Genomic DNA, 1,622 nt, shown 5'->3' with positions numbered 1-1,622 from the left:
TTTTTTTTTTTTTTTTTGACGTTCGATATAAAAACATTTTATATCAACAAAAGAGAGACATTAAAGCGTTTGATGATCATGATCTTCTCGACAAAATCTAGTTCCTCATAATATAGCACATGCTCACTCATGTTATATAATTCTCAAATCAACGTATATAAACACACACACGCACACACATACATTATCGACTTTATGTTGATGAAGTTTTCTCCGCCGGTTCAAACTTTTAATTTGTTTTCGGTTCTCGTGCTAGGCAGAAGATAACACTACATCACTTACGCCTCAAGCAACCACGTGGGCTAGATGGGCTCATGCAACTCATGTATCAAGTTTTTATCCCATCAATTAAGTTGTACAATATACTAAACGATTAATACAAACTCTTGTAAGATATTACGAATGCCAAAATCTAGTATACTATACTATACAATATAAGTAAGACTATTCCTTTTACGTGAAACAGCAGATATTTATTCTTTTTGAATCAATTAATTTAGAGCTTAGAGCTAAATGGTCAATACACTTTTTGTCCTTGGCCTTTAAAATGGTAATTACATTTTTGTTGACTAAATTAATACACTTATGAGCAATTAACTAAACACAATTAAAAATTTGACAATTAATGAGTTGTTAACACATTAAAAACTAGATTAAATTTTCTCCCAGCGTTTCACAAACATTCAACTATGTTTACCCCTAATTCAACAACACCTAATGTGTAACGTCAACAAAGATTATTTTCTAACTTGATTTTTCATATATTTTAATTTCCATCAAAATTCAGATTAATATATTCTAAATAAACAATTAACTTGAACAATATTTACTTAATTAATAATTTTTTTTTGTACTTTCTCATAATGAACTTTTAAAGGTAAATTAATTTACTTCATTTTTTCCTCACTTTTATGTTGAAACATGTTTTAAGAAAAACACCAACATAGCTAAGCATTTAAGAATTAACTAATTAATTCAATATATATTAAAAAAAAACCACAGTAATGCTACCAACAAACTCCAAACGTTAGATTTCAATTCCATAACAAATTTATGGGTATAGTAAAAACACACATTAAATGTCTTTTCTTTCTTCCCCTACCTTACAAATACGAGGAAGAACAAAGCTAACACAAAGACCTCAAGAAGACTTCACTAGTTTTTTTAATAATTAATTAGTTTTTTTTTCTCCTTTCCAGAAAAAATGGAGAATTTCGTCGACGAGAGTGGTTTCGTTCCTCTAAACCAAAACATCTTCACACGTGATCATCATCAAGAACACATGAAAGAAGAAGATTTCCCATTCGAAGTTGTCAACCAATCTAAACCTACGAGCTTTCTTCAAGATTTTCACCATCTTGATCACGACCATCAGTTCGATCATCACCACCATCATCACCACCATGGCTCATCATCTTCAAACCATTTGCTCGGTCTTCAAACCACGTCTTCATGTATCAACAATGCTCCTTTCGAGCATTGCTCTTACCAAGAAAACATGGTCGAGTTTTATGAATCTAAACCACAATTGATGAACCATCATTTCCAAGCTGCGGAAAACCCAACATACTTCACTCGTAATCATCGTCCTCATCACCATCAAGAGATCAATTTGGTCGATG

The 1,622-nt window shown here is 31.4% G+C and overlaps 1 protein-coding gene across 1 annotated transcript in view; it reads left to right on the top strand.

The window, feature by feature from the left end:
* LOC104720254 (transcription factor MYB98-like) overlaps positions 1,205 to 1,622 on the top strand; it is a 2,656-nt gene continuing 2,238 nt past the window's right edge. The window contains exon 1 of the mRNA XM_010438189.1: positions 1,205 to 1,620. Within this exon, the coding sequence (XP_010436491.1) occupies positions 1,205 to 1,620 (416 nt within the window). The remainder of the gene's footprint in view (positions 1,621 to 1,622) is intronic.

Source organism: Camelina sativa, chromosome 10 (genome assembly GCF_000633955.1).
Source record: "Camelina sativa cultivar DH55 chromosome 10, Cs, whole genome shotgun sequence".
NCBI lineage: Eukaryota > Viridiplantae > Streptophyta > Magnoliopsida > Brassicales > Brassicaceae > Camelina > Camelina sativa.
Note: the sequence above shows the minus strand (reverse complement) of the source record. Positions and strands in the feature narration are given on the sequence as shown.